Here is a 19,745-nt window from a genome sequence, read left to right as displayed (position 1 = left end):
TCCCGCCTGAGAAGAAAACAATGAAAAGATAAATTATTCATTCGAAATTAATCAACTTTGTTTTAATAAACTTGTTCCTTTAAGTTTATCTTTTGGAAGTTGTCAATAAAAACTTATTATTTTTGAAAATTTCTGGATAGTTTTTAATATAATCAATTGAGATCTTCATAAGTAATGCCACTAAAACTCTTTTTTTAATGAAGACAGATATAAGTAAACAATAAAGTACATTAACCATAAAAATTTAATAGCACAATGAAAATAACAAATCCATTAACATATAAAAATAAAAAGTATAATGGTTTTTATATACAAACAAATCACTTTTCTTTATCCATATTCATTTGCATCACTTTGCCAAATTCGTTTCCAATTAGTTATCATGAAATGAAGCAGTGGAACATGCTCATTTTTAGAGCACCACAACGACTTAAGACAGTTACTGCCTTAAATAAACAAATGTGTTTCATTATCATCATCTAAAAAAACAAATACCATTTTCAAAATTTTATGTGCGATAATATTTTTGATTTTATTTTTGGGCTTATAAAATTTTAAAATTTAATTTTTGGATTTAAAACATGAACAATAATTTTTTCATTAATTATAAAATCAGAATTTATCGACTTTTCAAATCAAAACTTATTTTTTTATCTTCTTTCATATAATAATTTGGAATTGAATCTTTCGCATAAGTGACAAACTCTATCGGCCATCTGAAAATTTGAATTCCGGAAAGCGGTTAATTTCTGAGGTTTTAAAATTTTGTTAACAAAACAAAGTCTTTCAATAATTCATCAATTGCTTAAAATATATATTTAATATTTATTTCATTAATATGATAAACATTTGTTACAAAAGATGAATATGTATTATAATTGTTTTTAAGCTCAAAATTATTTCCAAAGTTAAATGACATTAAAAATTTTTTGATTAATAATAATTAAAATCGGACCAAGTTTGATGCATCTTGAATCAAGGGTAAAGCTAACATTATTAATTGACTTTTAATCTTTGATTCATATGGTTGAATAAATGATATCATATAACATTAATGTTGATATTGAAGCTGATCGTATTAAAAGGATTTTTATCAAAAATTTTTATGCTGTCTTTTGATATAAGTTTTAGAAAAAATAGATTCAATAGAAAACAGACGAATTAGATAACATCTTTGATGAGCAGCATTGCTTATTGGCTGCGTATGGGATTGGGAATGCGTTCATGCTCCAGGATAGTATTTCCTTTTGGCACTTATCCTTATCCTTTGGATTCTTTGCGAAGAATTTGAGGCATTTCATTGCAAAAGAATAATAGTAAAGTAAATAAGAAGATGATCAGCATCATTCTTGATCTTGAAATCGCGCATGAAAAAGTTTGTACGGAAGTGGTAAAGTTCATCAACAATATCAAAAGATGGTGTTGTTTGTCTCTTGGAAGTGCCACAGATTGGAAGAATTGGAATACCGGCAATAACTTGGGCACTAGTGTTTATAAAAACGATGCCTGGCATCAGTTCCGGCCACAAAAATTGTCCACTTTTTCACACAAAAATTTTTGTTGACAAAAAATAAATGTATTTTCGTTATTGCGGGCCACCCTTGCTGAGCCGAATTCCAAAAAGGTCTGTTTTCAAAATTACAAGAATTTTTTTTAGCAAACAAAATTTTAATGTGATAAAATATGATATAAAATATAAATTTCAGCATTATTAATGATCTTATTTGAGATTCAATGATTAGATGTCAATCATAAAAATTCGAAAGAAAGAGAGGAAAAAGCAAAAAATTAATTAGAAGAGAGACAAAAGTAGATTTTTAAGCAATATTTAAAGGTTATACTAATGTACGAATATTTATATATTTCGAAATTTGATCAAAGAATTATTTCATTATTTTTTGATGATTAATACATATAGGGGGTCAAAAAGTTCGTGTAATTCAACTTTTTCTCAATAAATGAACTAGATATAAAAAATTTTTTTATTAATTTGTGTAGTACTCCCCTTTGTTATTAATAACCCATTCTAGACGGCGGCACCATTCTTTATATACATCTTCAATTTCTTGTGTTGAAATTCCATTGAGAATTTCCGAAATTTTTATAATTAATTCGTTCTCGTTATTGAATGTGTAGCCTTTGATCCGTTCTTTTACAACACCGAATAGCCAAAAGTCACAAGGAGCAATATCTGGTGAATAAGCAGGGTGAGACATTCTTCGAATGCCTAAATTTTGTATCTCGTCGGAAGTAACGGTCGCGTTGTGTGACGGTGCATTGTCGATATGTAAAAAACAACCTGAAACTCCCAACCTTTTTCTTCTTTGTTTTACATTATTATTTAACTTTTGGAGTATACCTTGTATCATATACTGTGCACTAAATTTTATATTATTTAATAAAGGATCTATTAAGATAATCCCTGCCGTACTTAGGTATACGCTAATCATCGTTTTGTTAACCGTCATAATTCTTTTGAGAATTTCTGGCCTTTTGCTTCCAATTGGAAACCATTGACTTGTATTGTTGTTTTCCCAATATATCCATGTTTCATCACCTGTAATTATGTTGCACCAGAAGTTTTTATTGTTTCTGAGAATTTCTAACATTTCGTGTGCAGCCTGAACCCTATTGGCTTTTTGAGTTGATGGGGGATCCATCGAAAATTCAACTTCACATTACCAATTTTATCATGTAAAACCTAAAGAATTGTTGTCTTAGGAGCTCCCAACATATTGGCAATAGCTTCTGCTGATAAAAATGGATAGTTCATTAAAAGATCCTGCACTTGGAACTAATGAAGTATTTTTAGGTCTCCCTGTACGGTGTTCGTCATCAAGATATTCTGAGCCTTCTTCAAATCTTTTGAACCATTTTCTTATAGTATTTTCATGAGTCATTTTTTGAATCATTTGAACATAATTTCATCCAATATCAATAAAAATAATCTCCATAGGAGTTGATACTAAAAATATCAAATGTATCATGCGATATAGCAATTTTTCTCGAGGTTTGAAACATATTATGTTCCGAAAAGGATAAATCGATGAATTATATTATGAAGTAAAAATTAACATGTTCAAAATTGATTATTGTATTTGCTTTCATCTACTTGTAAGCGAAAACTTTTTCCTTCTGATCGATTTTGAGTATTATTCTTTTGAATCTTCCAATCAATCAATATCATTATTTCCTGTATTTCACATCACATTTACCCGCGCACTTTTTTTGGGATGCCAAAAGATCCATATGCTGCTAGACATGCCAAGCAATTAAACAAGCAAAAAGGGGAAAAAAATAATAATCAAAGAATAATGGGTCGTCAGAATGCCCAAATCGAAAAATTAAAACAATCTCATATCGATTAAAGTCTTCTACAATTTTGGACAAAGAATTGGACTGTAGAAAATAACAAACTAATCAGGAACTATTCTAAAACGATGCTTCGAACTAAATGATGAACGTTAATAAAAGTTACCACTTTTTAAATAGAAACCGATTATATCGAATACAATTTTTTGTAATTTTAAAATAATTTTTTTGCAAAATTGATCAGAAGATTCTTTTATTCCTATCCGTATATTGATATACAATGTAAATTTAATTCACTTATAGATTTTGAAAGCTTTTACAATAAAAATTGGTAGATTGCACTCCTCTGAAAATATTATCCGATTTTCGATAAAGAGATCATAATCATTTCAAAAAGTGAATGATAAGAAAATATATTATTGAATCTGATACACTTAGAACCTCATTATTCTACCCAGTTTTTCCATAGTTTTCATTTATTGTAAACCATTTAACGTAGTCTGTTCTGACAAAAGTGCGGCCATTATGAACCAGTTCAAGTTATCACATCGTTTCAAAGCCAAAAGGCATTGGACTCGTTATCACGAAGACAAAACATTGATAGAAGATATATTTCATGTTTTTGATTTGTACATGAAACTTAGATATTCAAAAGAGTACAGATGTCCCGTCCAGGCTTCTTTCAAAATAAAAAAAAAATTATCTCAAAGAGAAAAACTATCGTGCCGGACAGCAGAATGGTGTTTGAAGAAGGAGATTCACTCCAAAGAAAAAGCAGTTGCAGATTACATCAAAATCCAATATATTATTCCGGTAATTGTTGTGAAGATGAAACAACTACGACTTTTTCTTATATAATTATGGAAGTCTTTAGATGTACAAGAACGCTCCAATATAAACATACCTTTCTCTTACCATTTTTGTTTCAGACTTTTGTGAACGAAATGGCCTTTCCTTCATAAAGATGAGAAAGAAGAAAAGAATGGAAATTTCTCAAGAAGAAGTTGATGAATTTGCCAATCTTCATTTGAATGCAATAGCAAATTATGAAGACGATGATATCATCAATATACACAAGACTTCGTGGAACCATGTTTTTGTCAGAAGCCAAGTTCTTGCCCAAAGAGGTCAGGAAGAAGTCAATGCACAGCTCCCGGATGATCATAACAAAAACTTTTCAGTAATTGCTAATATTTCTTGTTCAGGCAAAAAATATCCGATGATATTTATTGCACACGGGAAAACGAACGCATGTCATGAACGATTTGTTGAAGTCAAACCCCTGCAAGTATGAAATATTGCATTCAAAAGGAGGAAATACTTCCGAGTCATGCATGATCGAATACTTGCGTTTACTTCGCAAGTGGAAATACAATGATAAATGCGTTATTTGTGATTGAAAAAAGATCATCCAAAAAACCGCTAGGAATACGATCAAAATAATATCAATTACAAATAACAAGAAGACGAAAAGAAGGAAAAGAAATCTCAAAATAGGTCAGAAGAGATAACCTACGCAATAAAAATCAGATGATTTGATGGGTTGTGTGTGAAATTATGATTAATAAAAATTTAATGATCTAAAACAAAGGTTTGTTTTAGTTTTTTAAAAAACCTGTTCAATTGAACAATGAATTACCCGTTGCTTTCTCTCATTAGGTATTCGAAGTGTTCTTTGTTATGTATTATTGAGCCAGATGTGGGTGGTGATTTTTGTTGACATAAAATAACGTATTTTGTATTTAATACAAAGAGAAACCGGTGGCGAAAAAGTAAAAAAAATGATAAAATCAAGTAAGTAAAATATTCAAAATTATAATTCAGTTAATCAAGAAATTTCACCAATTATTGCTTTCCAGCATTTTTCGATTGTATTTCCAATATTTCTTCTTTCGAAAGCAGCATACATGAATATATGATTCGAATCATATATGATAGAAATATGATAGAAATGAGCTCATTTCTATTTCTAAATCCATTTTTTATAAAAAATCCTTTCATGAGATTCCATGTACCTTCTATTTTTCGAGTATTTGTATCAGTGATTCGATCTACGAATTTTTCTGAGTAATTTACTGTTTTGTGTACAAAACCTAAATCACCAAGAGTATTATATGCCTTCCAATCAACAGACCAAATTTCTGAATTAGGTTCAACTGTTAAACAAATAAGTGGAATGAGAATCTCTTTCGATCTATTTTCGCAAATCTCTGCGACATCTCTCATTGTTTTACTGTCTATTTCGCCATAAACCCAAATTTCTTCTTATTCCTTTGTTGTATTTAGCACCGAAAAAATAACTTTCATCAATTTCGTCTATTCCATCACCAAGTAAATTTTGAGCTATATCTTTTCGATATCTTTTTATGCAATAAATCGAAAAGTTTGAAACCTTGTTATTACTGATCGTTCACATACACCTTTAATTTTAGATGTAGTTCTTATATCAAAACCTTCTATTCAACATGCTGAAATGTAAACAAATCCCCTTAATGAAAGTTTTGATTGTGATACCCATGAATCTAATCTGATTGATTTTGAATTTCTTCATTTATTTGAGCATCATTAATTTGTCGCTTTAATGCCCCTGATATTTTACCTGATCAATTATATAATATAATCAGATATTCAAAAAATTATCAATTTGAACAACAAATCCAAAAATTATTTGATTATACTCAAGCTTTAAAAGATGAAAATTATAATGTTGTTTGGATAGATGATGAAGATAATAGATTTAAGAGTTTGTTAATAATGAATTCAATAATTAAAAACTGTCCATTTGCAAATGATATTGTATTACTGGATGATACGGCATGTACTAATTATTTCGATTATTTATTCATTCCATTTTTAGTTTTTAACTAAAATAATAATATACGCACACTTGAAGTTGGAATAATTATCAATATAGTATAAAAATGTTTTTGTGACATTTTACAATCACTAAAAATGTCAATATGTAATATTTGTATTTTTATTGTTAATTGATTACGACGCCAAATTATTGCGATTAGAAAAATATATCCTGATTCGAATATAGTATTTTGCTGTTCACACATTTCACGCATTTTCGAAGACATAATGAAGAGAATTTATAAAATTCTCGATTTGTAATGGAAATTCATAAATAGAAGAATATCAGAAGATGATTATAGAAGTGAACTTGAAAACGAAATCAATAGAACTGGTTTCAAACATTTGAAAAATCCTTTAGATGATAATAAATACTATGCTCCATATCATCTGGAGAGTTTAGGACTTTGGAAACATTTTACAACTAATGGTGCTGAAGGTGAGCTTGGAAATCTAAAGAAATGGACAGATCACAGAATGCAACTTTTAGAATTATTTGTAAATGAATGTCTAATGTTAATAAAGAAGCATATAAACTCAAAGTATAATCAATTGGATGTAAGTGTATACAATAATAAGAAACTTGGCATGTATACTGTAATAAAATTAAAAAAAAAATTCCAAAAATGTAAAGATTTAATTGTTGCATCTGAAGATAAATATGAAAAAATCTTTCCAAATGCAAAAATAAAATTTAATGATTGTAATCGTGTCAGAAATGATTTACCATTCCATATTGTATTTAATAAAAATGTACAGGGAGTTTATAAACTATCACCAAATTCAATTATCGAACATTCGAATCCAAAAATAATAACTCATTCAACAAATATTAGTGAATACATTAAGGAAGATATTATTAACATGATAAACATAGGTGTACCAAATTTTCATATTATACTTAGATCTAAAGAGAGTTAATTTTTAACTATATAGTGAAAAAATTGACTGCATGGTGACATGTCACCAGGAGACAGTCACCTGGTGACAACCAGTTAGGCCCTAATTAATGATTATTTTAATATTGTTTATTCATTTAAATTCTACGGTAATGTGAGACACCCTATAATTTCTTCATCTTGTTCAACCCATAGTAAATCATCTTAAATTAAGTCATTTAATAAAATTAATACTCAAACACAAAAGATTTGTAAAAAAGAAACCAAATTCAAGAAAAGTAATGTCTATTTTTCTTTAATTTAATCGATATATTAATTCATATAGAAAAATATATTTTTGAGAATACATTTGTATTCTGATTCAAATTTGACTGTTATACGACATACGACATAACATAATTTAGATATCTGTTCGTTTCAAATAAAAATATTGTAGAGAAGAGAATATAAAGCAAAATACTTCATATAACTTTTACATTAGAGAACATTTTGAATGTCAATTTTTCAAATATGATTCGTATTGAGTGACGGGTAGACACTTTACTAAATGAATAAGCATATAAATAGAATTTTCATAGTTGATATAGAATTATTATTACTTCGAAGCCATAAAAATATTAATTAATAATTAATAAATTATGAATAATAAATTGCATTTGGTGAACAAATATGGGTTTAATCAGATGTACCCCGGGGACTGTCCCCGGGGACATGTCCCCAGGTGTTCAATTTTTTAACACACACTGTGAAAATTCACGATGTTTTTAATTGCATTTTTTCATGATTTTCGAAAAAAAGAGTAAAAATTGAATATATCGGTAATACAAAAACTCAAAAATACGATTAAACCGAATTCAAAATTGACAAATTGATCCCCTACCCATGCTATTTTTGAAAAATTTTCAAACTTTTATTTTGACTAAAATATTAAGATTAAGATATAACAATATATACAGTATAGAAAATTAAATCATGGACCTCACTTTAAAGGGTTCAAAAAATTGCTTAATTAAGTTAACACAATAAAATTTCTTCGAAGTATCTTCTCGAATAAAATCAGCACTTTTAAATATTCCTATCAAAAAATTGATCATAAAAAAACTTACACAAACGAATGTAAAAATATGAGTTTATCTTAATATATTAGTAAAATGCATCATGAAAATTATATATGTGTTGATAAACCATAAAAAAAATTACAAGATTTAGTGTTATTTTTTGATATTGTTTGATAAAAATCCTTGGATTACAGAAAAAACTTATTAGTTTCATGTTTTTATTTTATTCGTGAATTATTGAATAATCTTCTCATTTTAGGTCTTCCCTTTTTTCTTCCTATTTTCTCTTTAACTTCTCCATATTGTGTTTTTTGTTTATACTTATCATATATTTAATTTAGATCCTTTTCAACTTCATTAAAAACATTTAAATTTTGTGATCCTATTGATGAAATTTTTTTATATATACTCATTAGTTTTTGATAAGAATTTATTGAATTTATTTTTGGCATTTTTTCTGAAGATTTGTCATTACATGCAAACGAAAAACCAAATTCATCAATAAATTCAATTGAATCACTAGAATCCTCTTCTTCCTCTTATTGTTCCTTTGGAACAAATTCTTGATCATCTTCTTCTTCGTATAAATAATCAGAAAATTTATCTATTTCATATTCTTCTGTTTCTTCTGGATATTCTGGATAATGTTCGTCTTCAGGCATTTCGAGTGTTCCTAAGTGTTCTATATATTCAGGGTTTTCTTCAGTTTCATGTGATGCTATTTGTATTTCACTTAAATTTCCTATGAATCTTGAATTTATTAAATGAATAGGAAATGCATTACCTGTTATTTTGAATAAAGCTATTAAATGACAACAAGGTAATCCAGCATGTGCAGGATAATGGCATTCACAATCGAGAAAATTTGAATTAAATTCATTATTATTGTTATCAATAGCAATATAGTGATCATTATTAATGCGTTTGATATTAATTTGTAATAAAATCTGAATTTCAGCATCTATAATTGAACATTATTTTTTAGATATATCAAGTTTATAAACATCTATTAATGGATGATGAAAAGTAAAAGCGTTTTTTCGAATATTTTCTTCAAGATTTTTTTTTTTGATAAAATTTGATAGATATGTGATCACGGATCTCATAGAGATGCTTTATAGAATTTGTCAAATCTCTTTTAATCATACTATTATATGATTCACCAAGTTGTGAAGAAGTATGATTAAAATGAAATACATTCGGTCTTAATGAGACCAAAAGTTTTGATCTAATTGGATATATATTGGTGTCAAAATAGTGAATAATTTCAGGGAATTCCTTGTAAATATTATTTAAGGCTTCATTTGACTGAGCAGAAGAACGTGAATAAAAAAAATATTAAGTAACATTAAAAATCGTTCTCTATTTGGATGATTTTTCGATATCAAATTCTGGACTGTGGAAATTTTGTGTTTCAAGCATAAAAGATGACATAAATTCGGATATTCATCCATTGCTGAACAAATACCAGGATCTTCATCACTTATTATGCATTTTAAGTTGGGTGCGATTGATAATATAATAAAAATCAATCAAAAATAAAATTCAAAATTCTTCGATGGAGAAAAAGCAACTCCCCCTGAAATTAATTCCATATTATTCCCTCGGAGTGAAATTGGTATTATTGTCCGATCACAAAAAATTGGCAATTGATGTACCATCGACGACTAAAAAATCACAATATTTGATTAAATTCTCTTTCTCTTCGTGTGTAACAGTATAAATATCTGCAATTAATCCATTTTTATCTTCAAATATATAACAATCACCTTTTTCATACATGTATTGAGAAATCATTTCTGTTTCTGACTCATTTGTTTTTTCACTTTCAGATGAGAATTTTTTTATTTCTTCTCTTGTGATTGAAATTGAATATTTTTGCTCAATATAATAAATTATATAATAATTTGGAATACCAATTTTCTTCATTGTTGCAATCTCTTCTTGCACTGAGTTGTCTATTTGTTTTGGATTTTGAATCTCATGTAAATGTTTAAAATTAGAATTTTTTGATATAATATATATTCCACTGTTATTTTTGTTGAAAGTTAAACGAAAATCACACCCTGTATTTCTCAAATTTTGTACATTTTTATGAGATTGATGCATAGTACAATAAAATCGTCGTAATCTATCCGAATGTTTTGAATCTTTTAGATTAATATCGAATCCATTCCTATTTGCTAGTTCTTTAAGATAACAATTGAGATCTGACCCATTAGAAAAAGATAATTCGCTAAGTTGATCAAAGTTCATTCTTCACAGAAAGTCCGACCAGGGAGCCGTTAATTATTAATTCCAAATCTAAATATGAATTCAAGAAATAATTTAATGAAAAATAATGAAAAATTAATATCTTAATTCATATTTGGATCTTATATTTTATTTGAAATAGATGTTTTTATAATATAGTATGAGTAAAATCATAAAAAAATGCAATTAAAAACATCATGAATCTTCACAGTGTGTGTTAAAAAATTGAACACCTAAGGACATGTCCCCGGGGACAGTCCCCGGGGTACATCTGATTAAACCCAACAAATATTATGTTCTCCTGTTTCGATAATGTGAACATGACAATGACCATTAAATCGAAGTAAAAAGAAAGGTGAATAATCCACTATGTAACGAGTTGTTATATCTTTTGGTAATAAAATTTCACCCTCATCAGTTATATGTATTTCTTTGCGAATAGGGTTCGGAAATCCATACTTACAATTTGCTAAAGGATCATTTTCTCACATTCAGCAATATTACAATTATGAAACATAGCTCCATTAACTAAATTGTGTAATTTAGGGGTTAAGTTGGAAATAATATCTTAAAAAACGTATTTGAAATAATATCAAGATAAGGTCTATTTTCCAACCATAAGAGAGCATGAACATGTGGAGCTCCACGTGCTTGAAATTTTGATCTCCACGTATAATTAATTACTTTCCCTAAATTCATATCACTAATTAAGCTCTGAAAACCATTTTTTTTCAAATTATCGATTACATCAAATAATCATTTTTTCAAGGTACCAGAATCGAATATCGATTTTATTAGAATATTGATGAATTAATTTCATTTTCTGAAATTTCGCCTTCTTTTCATTCGCTAACTAAGGTGAAAATTAACATTAGGTCTGGATCCCCAAATTGCGAACACACCATTTACCATTATCAATTGTTTTTGTTTTTAAATTATGATAAAACATGAATGAGCTTTTGCATAAGCATTAGATGTTTTTTCATCTATGACTTGCAAAAATATAACGTACTATGTGCAATGAACGTAATTAAATAATATTGTATATTATTTATTTTGTCCAAATAATGGAGGTTAGTATATTCGGCTTTCTTCCTGTCTGAGCAGTGATATTTGCTGCTGCTGCAATCTATTAAATTCTGAGATCTCCTACATAGAATTTAGGCCATAATCTTATTCCTTGGAATATTTAACATAAAATTACTGAGAATTCAATGATTAAAGATTTGTTCTGATGATATGTCAATAAAAAAATAACTGAAGATTAATATATCACTAAACGTCAAAATTTAATTCAATTTCATCATTCAAGACATCTTCATTATTTTCCTTGATGACATTCAACATTATAATCCATATTTGATAAAAAAAAATAAAATAGATACAAGAGGTCATTTTACGACATGCCGCTGAAGGTGGTCTTAGTTATTCGAAAAAGTGACAAATCATGAGTTGCTCCTACTAAAAGAAATTTAATCGATTTATACATAATTGAATTACAAATAATGATGGAATATCGATGCAAATCAAAATACAATCAGTTGGACCAAAATTTAATGATAAGAAGAAGCTAGGATTATAAGCCATTAATAATATTTCAAAGAGGATGAAGAAATGTGAAAAATTAAATATTAACCACACATAAATGCAAGCATTGTACACAATCTGCATGTAATAAATTAGAAAAAGATTTACCATGCATTCACATGTGAATTAATAATATTAATTAAATACTTCATACAAAAAATGAAAATGATCCATTAATCAGAGAAAAATAAATTCAGGATGTAAGTATATACTTTTTTCATTATATTTCTGAAGATAAACCATCAATAAATTTTACAATAACATCATAACCTAATAAAAAAAAAAAAAAATTGGAACTACAACTTTATCATGTCTAAAATGCAATCTTTAGTGAATGCAGCACGGTATATAATGCTGTCGTGACTGATTTTTGATTCAATAGTTCATATGATTCATAAGTTCAAAATGATCGACTTTTTCCAAATACATATGTAAATTTATTTAGATAGATATCTATCGGGTAATATGTTTTAATTACTCTGATTTCAATTACTATAATAATATCAAGTGCTGATATTTTTGGCTTATCGTAAATCCAGGCCAAAAAAGTGCCCAACTTTTTGAATGGATCATATTAACTTTTTCATAACTAACCGTACCGATATAGGGCGAAAAAGTGACAGCAATAATTTTCCATTCGATTTCTTAATTCAAAATTGAATTGCCGCGACAAATAAGGAAAACCCATTGAATAATTTTGGTTGTAAAATACATTTGAATGCATTCAAATAATTTAATGTGTTAATACAATTTCTTGATGTAAAGTGTCAAAATATTTATGTCATCGTCGAATGTCATTATGCTCCGAGTATTTATGATCGAAAACTATTTTTCCATTCTCATCGAATTTTCAATGGTCGTGATCCCAGGGCAAAAAGTGTTATCCGAATCAATAGTAATAAATATTTTCTATTTGTATTTTTATGCCAACGAATTAAATATTGTCTTTTGATTGAGAATTTTGCACTTTTATTGATTTTCAAAAATAAATTATTTTGATAATTTATGCGAATCTATAATAGAGTTTGCTGTTTATGTTGTTGAGGTTTTTTAGAGTTCCATAAAACAAAATTAATGTTCACTAAGTTCTATTATTTATGATAATATTTTTTCATGGTGAAACATTGCACACTTCAAATTTTTTTATACCCCAAAACTTGAACGTTTTATGGTATCTCTCAAAGCGTTGATTCACATTGGCTCAAACAAAAACACTCAAGTTTATATTAATCTATACAATCATATTCATATCCAATCGTCCTCGGCCGCTTTCGCCATATCTTCGATGCTTCCACTGATCTCTTCGACAAGCTTTGTACTCGACGTCGAGTGTGTCTTTGAATTCCATTTATGCCAATGACTCTTTCTTTTCCTTATTGCTCTGCACCAAGAAGACAACGATGCCGGCAACGATAGCCACAGCCGACTCGCAGACAATACCAGTCAAAGCTGGCGCCGTGATGCCGCCAGCGGATGGAGGGGAGGCCTGGAACACGACGGTGAAGAGTTGCGTGTAGAATCTGTAGTATGAAGAATACGCAACGACTCTGTGATCATAGACGAGCTCACTTCGAACGTTTGTAAGTGACGAGGTGACGACGGAAGAAGAAAGCGAATTTGTGTGCATGGCACATAGAGTTAGCGTGTACGTGAGCGACAAGGTGGCGTCGCTTCGAAACGATTCTATAAATGCTTTTTTTTTGTGTTACTTCATATTCAAAATTTCTTTGGATGTAAAAACTGTATTCCCCAACATTACGTATTAAGTAAAATGTATGAGAGAAGAGTGATTTTAATCACGAGTCATAATTAAATATAGATGGAACTCGTTCCCAAAAATATCAATGGTTATTAAAAAATGTGAAAACTTCACGGTTTAAATCTAAACTTTATTATGTCATTCAAAACTCGCCCACACGATTGTGCTTTATATCAATTCAATATCAAACAGGAATCTAAATAACAAAAAAATAAAATAAAATCACAAAATAATAATCAAAATAGTAATGAGTTTATATAATGAAATGAAAATTATATTTGATCGACGAATTTGTCTTCCTTGAAATCATCTGCAGATGAATCGACTTCGATGCTTGTGCTTGTCATCCCAATTGTGAAGGTGATCCCAGTTTCGGAAACTTTTTCTTCAAAATTGGTTAAATCTTGTTCTTGTTCTTGATCGCTCCTCATTTGTTTATTGTTCCGAAAACGAATCAATACAACGGCAAGCAGAGAGACTATAATGGCAGCAGCAACAGCAGCGCAAACCGAAGTGATAATTATCGCATTGTTGTCGCTCGCTTGTGACTCATTTGGATATACGACAGTGAAGAAATTTGTGTAGTAGCTGTAGCACGAAGAATACACAACGACTGTGTGCTCGTGGTAGACGACCTCCGTCTGAATGTGAGTGAGCGACGTGCCAACAGCGGAAAGCGAAAATGAATTTGTTTGTGTATCACATATAGTTATTGTATGCGTGACTGACAGCGAATACGTCAATGTGAATGTAAATGATATTATTGCATCACTTCGAAGCGATTCTGTGAATGTGTCTGATAGTATGAATGTATTTAATTCTATGAATGTGTTCGATTCTGTGAATGTGAGAGTTGGCATTGCTATTCTCGAGTTTCTAGAAAATTGAGTTGTTTAAGTTTGATCACTGATAAAAAAAAAAGAAAAGAACTATAAATAACGAATAAAATCAATTCACACTCATGAATCGCAATCAATTGCTATAGTCAGCTAAAAAATTCATTCAAAACAAATATTGAAATGAATTTATATAAATATAAGTTGTGATTGTGCATTGATATTTTTTATTGCAAGTTCATCTAAATGTTTTCTTAAACCCCTATTTCAGTATGAAAATTTTGAAATTTAGAAAATAACACTCAAAGAAACAGTTAATGTAATGCTTATTGTTGCTCAAGCTTAACTTCTTGAAAAATTGGCAATATTATTAAAACAATTACTATTATGTATTTTATGAGCGTTTTGAAATTAAAATAAATAAATATTAATGCAAGAGAATATTACTGAAATTAAAAATTATTGCAATATTCATCATGAGGTTTCCATTATTAGTTCAACATTATGAAGAGATGTTGTGATTGTCGAAACCAGATGCATAGACTTTCTAGATCAAAATTAAATATTATTATATTTGCTTAGTTATGTTGTTTTATTAATTTGAATATTATGAATCTTAAAACACAACATTATTCAACGAGATATCGTATTGAAAATCTATTTTATAAATAATAACGAAAAACGTATGATATCTCTGTTTCTTATGTTAATTCATTAAAATATATTGTGAATACAAGAAATTTATATAATTTTTTAATTATATTCATTTAATATAATTTTTTATTTGTTTTTATTTTTCTCTTTTTCTTGTTCATATCTTATACGATTTTTTATTAATTAATATATTATTATTTATGTGTATTTTCACTTAATTTCATTTTTATAGAGCAATCCTATCTATCTTTATTTTTTTTGTTTATCTTTTATCATTTGTTTCGCTTTTTTATCATTCTTTTCTCATTTCATTTATCATCTTTTTTGCTTATCTTTCATCATTCTTTCTCTTTACTTTCATAATTCTTTCTGTTTATCTTTCATCATTCTTTTTATTTATCTTTCAGCATTCTTTTCTCTTTACTTTCATCATTCTTTGGGTTTATCTTTCATCATTCTTTTTGTTTATCTTTCGACATTCTTTTCTATTTACTTTCATTATTCTTTTTGTTTATCATTCAGCATTCTTTGCGTTTATCTTTCATCATTCTTTTTGCTTTTCTTTCAGCATTCTTTTCTATTTACTTTCATCATTCTTTTCTTTTTATTATTATTTCCCACTGCTTTATATGAGTCTAATTCTCTTATTATTATTTACATGTTGCTGAGTTATGTCCTTCTTTCCCACATTTATGGCATCGATATGTTCTTTTTGTTTTATGTGCACCGCATTTTTTTTGGTGATCAACAAATAAAGATTGTTTTGTGATTGGTAGACCTCTCTGTGCAATAAATTCAGGCGATCCTGTGGAACATGTTTTTAAATTGTTAAATCCTATGAAAAGATTGTCAAATAATTTATGTATTTCTGGATTTCTATTTGATCTGCTGCTATTGGAGATACCATATCCATAAGATTTGTATACTTATACATATTATAATTATTATTTACTTGCACGGTTTGAATTTCTGTTTCTTCTGTTTCATCAAAATGCTGTGTAAAATAAATGTCTGGAATATCTTCTTCTTTGACCAAAGGAAATAGACCAGCTTTATACCTATTAAACAATATGTGGCAACAAGGTAAACCAAATTCTGTTTTAACTTTACAATTACAATCTTCAGAATTAATACTATGTAATAATGGAGAAATCTGTACATATACTTTTATAATATTATTCATTTTTTCGTATTCAGTATTTAGAATATTGAAACATAAATTACCAAGTTGCTTACCGTGATATAAATCTAAATTGATTTAAATTCTTATTGTTGCAATATTTTTTTTAATAAGCATTTCTGCATGTAATAAAAATGCATCAATGATATCTTTTAATGTAACAATTGTATGATCTATCCAATTTTTAATTGTAGAAAAATTTCCTTCTGCTAAATTCGAAGTATAATGATTTCTTAGTATATAATGAGCTAATATCTCCGGATCATAATACTAAAGATGTTTCAATAATGACTGCAAATGAGGTTTTTCTTTCATATTTTTTCGGATTTCATTATTAATCAGTGAAACGAAATCTGATGCTTTCATTTCTCCATGAAATAATTTTATTAGCGTTTGATATATTACTGAATTAACACCACAATGATCTGATACATTTCTCAATATATGAACTCTACAAAATACAATCTTTGGAGTTTTAAAAACATATTTAATTGCTTTTCTTTGAGATTCCAGTCGATCACATATAAATATTCTAAAATTAATATATTTGGAAAGAATAATTAAAAAATCAACAAAATCATTGAATGTTTTCCCCAATAAAATACCTAAAGCAATCATTTGAGCTTTGTCATTCTCGTCGTAGCAATAACATAAAATTATTGGATACCTGTACTTATTAGTACACATAGTATCGTCCATCACATAGATATCTTGTGCATAGGGTTTGAATATAATGGAGCTATTAATTAAAGTTAAATCATGGAATTCATCATCTTTTTTTTTGAAATGTCACAATATACTTCTTACTCCATTCTTGAGATTCCGTTTCAAGTTGTTCGATTTCATTTATAAATGTTTTTGTCAAAGCATTTCGAATAGTTGTATAGTTGATTTGAAGAGATTGATAAATTCAAATTTTTTTTAATAAAATATGGCGAAGCATATTTAGAACGCAAATCATTAATTTCCTCTTTTTGTTTTGAAGTAATAAGGCAAAAAAAACTTTCAACGTATCTCTTATTCATAGAGTGATTGTGAATCCATTCACCAGAACAATTACATAGGATTGAATCTCTGAACTTCACACTGAAGTGGCTTGGGCAATCCTTGAACCTGCACTTATAACAAACATATGATGTAATGTCTCTTTTTTTGGACTCAACAATTGAATATGGACATCGATGGATCGCCATTTGGTCTTTGATATCGATCTTGAAATCATCAAAAGCACTCATCCCAATTCTCCCTTCAATATAATCAATGAATTCAATGGGGGTGCCTTTTTTTATTTCCATTTCTATCTGCAAATTTATAAATAAACGGTTTTATCCGGACGGTTATGTTGTTTTCCAATTTAACCTAACCCGTAACAAATGTAAAACCAAGAGTAGGAAATCAACAAATGTGATCGATACTTCATTGAAACGCAGACCTTTATAAAATCTGTTTAACCAGTGAATTTAAGTGGAAAAAATGGAATAATTAAAAAAATAGATATCAACAATTATTAGTTTGAAAAAACGAAAAAATGAGAGTTTTCGCTGGTCTTAAGGTCATTGCTGTTATTGTGTTTATAAAAAATGTGTTGTTTGAGTTTGATTACTGATCAATTATCAGAGAGAAAGAATATTAGGACATAGAATGAAACAAACCATTTAACACTTGTGCTTCGAAATCAATGATTGTGGTCGGATGAAATGTTGGTGGACCTAAATTCAATATTCGAAAATGTCAAGACCATGACCAGTCCAAATGGCGAAATGGAGTAGTGATCATCTTCATATTGGCCCCCTTGAAAGGAAACACAAGATCAATCTTTGGTTGAACAACTTTCAGGAAGATGCATTGAGGCTCTGGCTTAAATAAACTTTTGGCGCCACGTTTATTTTGACAAAATCACGCGCCTTCTGATATTTTGCCACTGCTAGATAAAAATTCAATGGCTCACAGACGCATTTAATTTTTTTCTGAGATGATTGAGAGTGTTTTTTGGTTGGCACTTTTTTGCCCTGCGCATTATTGTTTTTCTCTCAAAAGTATTCAAAATGCTTGTCACTTTTTTGCCCTGGATTTACGATTTTCGATATTTTTAGTGTGACTATTAGCTATTAGTCTCATGCGTTATTCGTTTTGTTAAAATAAATTAATTAGTATAATATATCGTGTGCTAAATCATTAATATATATATAATGTTGTCGGGACGATCCCAGGGATTTCTGATCCCTGACCCTAGGGTCCCTGAGATCGTCCCGACCTTAGTAGTCAAAAAGCGACGGTTATTGTTTGGTCGCATGGCAAACTTAATTTTCTATATATGCTTAAATCTGTGACTAAAAATTATTTCTGTATATCACAAAAAAATAAACGTCTTTCGCCTGAATTTGTTGACTGCATTGATATATTATGAAAATTCAATTCGATTGGTCAAATTTTAAATATTAAGTGATCGCTAGTATACTTCGGAAAGTATATGTTCTATTTCGACTTGTTTTAACTTATTATTAATATTATACATTTTGTATAGTTTATTGTAGTCTTCCTCTGATATTAACAAAGAAACTACTCTAAAATAATATATATATGATATTATTTTTCTAATATTATTCATATATATAATACAGATCTAAAAAATTGTGGAAAACTATAATGTTCGAAATAAGTTAATATTAATGTGATATTATTATCATAATCATATTTAATCATATAAGGTTTATATTCATTTATATATTTATCTAAATTTTTTACTTGTTTATTTATGAAATTTTCAGGTTTTTTGATATAAAACATGTATTCATCATATATTTTAATGTTGTTGTCAACTCGTTGTTGTTGTTGTTATTTTTGAAAAATATTCTGATATTATATAGTTTTTCAATTAATTCTTTTATTTTAGTATTTGCATTAATAAAATTACCATTTTTCAAATTATCCGATAGGTATCGATATAACACTAGACATTAATGCTCCATTTATATCAATATAATAGTATTTCTCAATCAAATGTATATTTTTCCATATAGTTCATAAATATATACATTCTAATCGAATTTTATTAGCAATATCACCACTCAATTCATATATATTATCAAAACAACCATATTCATACATAATTTTCTTCATTAAATCGCTTGCCTTATAATAGTTTTAAACATTAATATTTACATTCGATTTATTAATAATCTTTTACAGATCATTTAATCTATAATCTATGTCAATATCTTGTTTATCATAACCAAATAACTTTTTATTTTGTTTATATTTAACAGTATCTATATTTGGAATATATTTTTCATAACAATCTTATTATATCATTTGTTTGAGGGCTTAACCCATCAGATTTACGTATGTTTG

At 28.2% G+C, this 19,745-nt stretch overlaps 2 protein-coding genes across 2 annotated transcripts; both read right to left on the bottom strand.

Moving 5' to 3' along the window:
* Positions 1-13,313: 13,313 nt before the first annotated feature.
* GO595_009185 (uncharacterized protein) lies at positions 13,314-13,592 on the bottom strand (the record flags this gene model as incomplete). The annotated part of the gene is made up of 1 exon (XM_067922842.1): positions 13,314-13,592. One exon carries the CDS (start codon positions 13,590-13,592, stop codon positions 13,314-13,316), a length of 279 nt encoding a protein of 92 aa, XP_067770597.1.
* Positions 13,593-13,996: 404 nt separating this feature from the next.
* GO595_009184 (uncharacterized protein) lies at positions 13,997-14,584 on the bottom strand (the record flags this gene model as incomplete). The annotated part of the gene is made up of 1 exon (XM_067922841.1): positions 13,997-14,584. One exon carries the CDS (start codon positions 14,582-14,584, stop codon positions 13,997-13,999), a length of 588 nt encoding a protein of 195 aa, XP_067770596.1.
* Between the last annotated feature and the right edge of the window lie 5,161 nt (positions 14,585-19,745).

The sequence above is a fragment of the Histomonas meleagridis genome, assembly GCF_020186115.1.
Source record: "Histomonas meleagridis strain 2922-C6/04-10x chromosome Unknown contig_88, whole genome shotgun sequence".
NCBI lineage: Eukaryota > Parabasalia > Tritrichomonadida > Dientamoebidae > Histomonas > Histomonas meleagridis.
The sequence above is the reverse complement of the archived record's forward strand: the minus strand, read 5'-3'. Positions and strand labels throughout refer to the sequence as shown.